Genomic DNA, 1,039 nt, shown 5'->3' with positions numbered 1-1,039 from the left:
TTTAAACGGAAAAACTCGAAAATTATTGAAGAATAATCTAATTTCCACTAAACAACAACAAAAATATGACCTGTCTATTTTATTTTTTAAATTAAACTTACGCATCTAAACTTTTTATGGTGTCTTTGCACCCTCGACCCAACGCCTACTAAAAATGTATATACTGGAACCACCGGTGACATGGAAAAAGGCCCTTGACTCATCATATGCAGAAAGTTGCTAAAAATACAAAAAGTAAAAATAAAAAAAAATTGAAAAACTATATTTCTACTAAAAGGGGAATTTAATTAGAAAAACCTCGATTTTACACCCTTTTTTTTGTTTTTTTAAATAATTTGATTTACCTGGAACCTGCAAATATAGTAATCGTTGCCAAGCAAAGCTCTGAAGCCTTCGATAGGCTTTCTGGTTGGGTGCCTTGGACTGAAGGCGACGCTCATGTTGACCAAAGCTTTGACTCTATCGGGCCTGAAGAGGCACAAGTACCAGGCGATCACCGCTCCCCAGTCGTGGCCCACAACGAAGATCTGGTCGAGACCCAGATGGTCCAGCAGGCCCACCAAGTCGCCGACTATGTGGAACACCGTGTACGACTCCGGCGACGGCGGCGCGTCGGTCTCGCCATAGCCGCGGAGGTCGGGAGCGATGCAGCGGTAGCCGAGGGAGGAAAGGGAGATCATCTGGTGCCGCCAGGAGTACCAGAGCTCGGGGAAGCCGTGGAGGAATATAATTGCCGGAGCAGTGGTGCTCCCGATTGATGCCACGTGCATGTTTATGCCGTTTGTGGGGACCGTTGTGTGCTCGATCTTCTCCATGTTTTCGGATGAGATGAGATATTGGTCGTTTTTGGTTTGTTTTCGTTTTTGCTCTGTTTTTGGATCTTATGATTAGTAGGAGGAGAAAGCAATGCGAAGTTCAATAGGTGTTTTTAAAGTGAAGGTGTTGACTGACCAAGCTTTTTAGCTCATTAATCAAAACACATCAAGAGTCTTGTGTGTGTTTTTTTGGGACAATTTTATATGGCATTGTAAAAAAAAAA

General features: G+C 42.9%; 1 protein-coding gene across 1 annotated transcript; it reads right to left on the bottom strand.

Moving 5' to 3' along the window:
• Window positions 1-164: 164 nt before the first annotated feature.
• Window positions 165-972, bottom strand: LOC21383658 (epoxide hydrolase A; the record flags this gene model as incomplete). Its single annotated transcript, XM_010114763.2, has 2 exons — window positions 345-972; window positions 165-219 (listed from the first exon to the last, which is right to left on the bottom strand). Coding segments are annotated over exons 1-2 (526 nt in total), but the record flags the coding sequence as incomplete, so codon positions are not given.
• Window positions 973-1,039: the final 67 nt, after the last annotated feature.

Source organism: Morus notabilis, unplaced genomic scaffold, assembly GCF_000414095.1.
Source record: "Morus notabilis unplaced genomic scaffold, ASM41409v2 C11364902, whole genome shotgun sequence".
Lineage (NCBI taxonomy): Eukaryota > Viridiplantae > Streptophyta > Magnoliopsida > Rosales > Moraceae > Morus > Morus notabilis.
The sequence above is the reverse complement of the archived record's forward strand: the minus strand, read 5'-3'. Positions and strand labels throughout refer to the sequence as shown.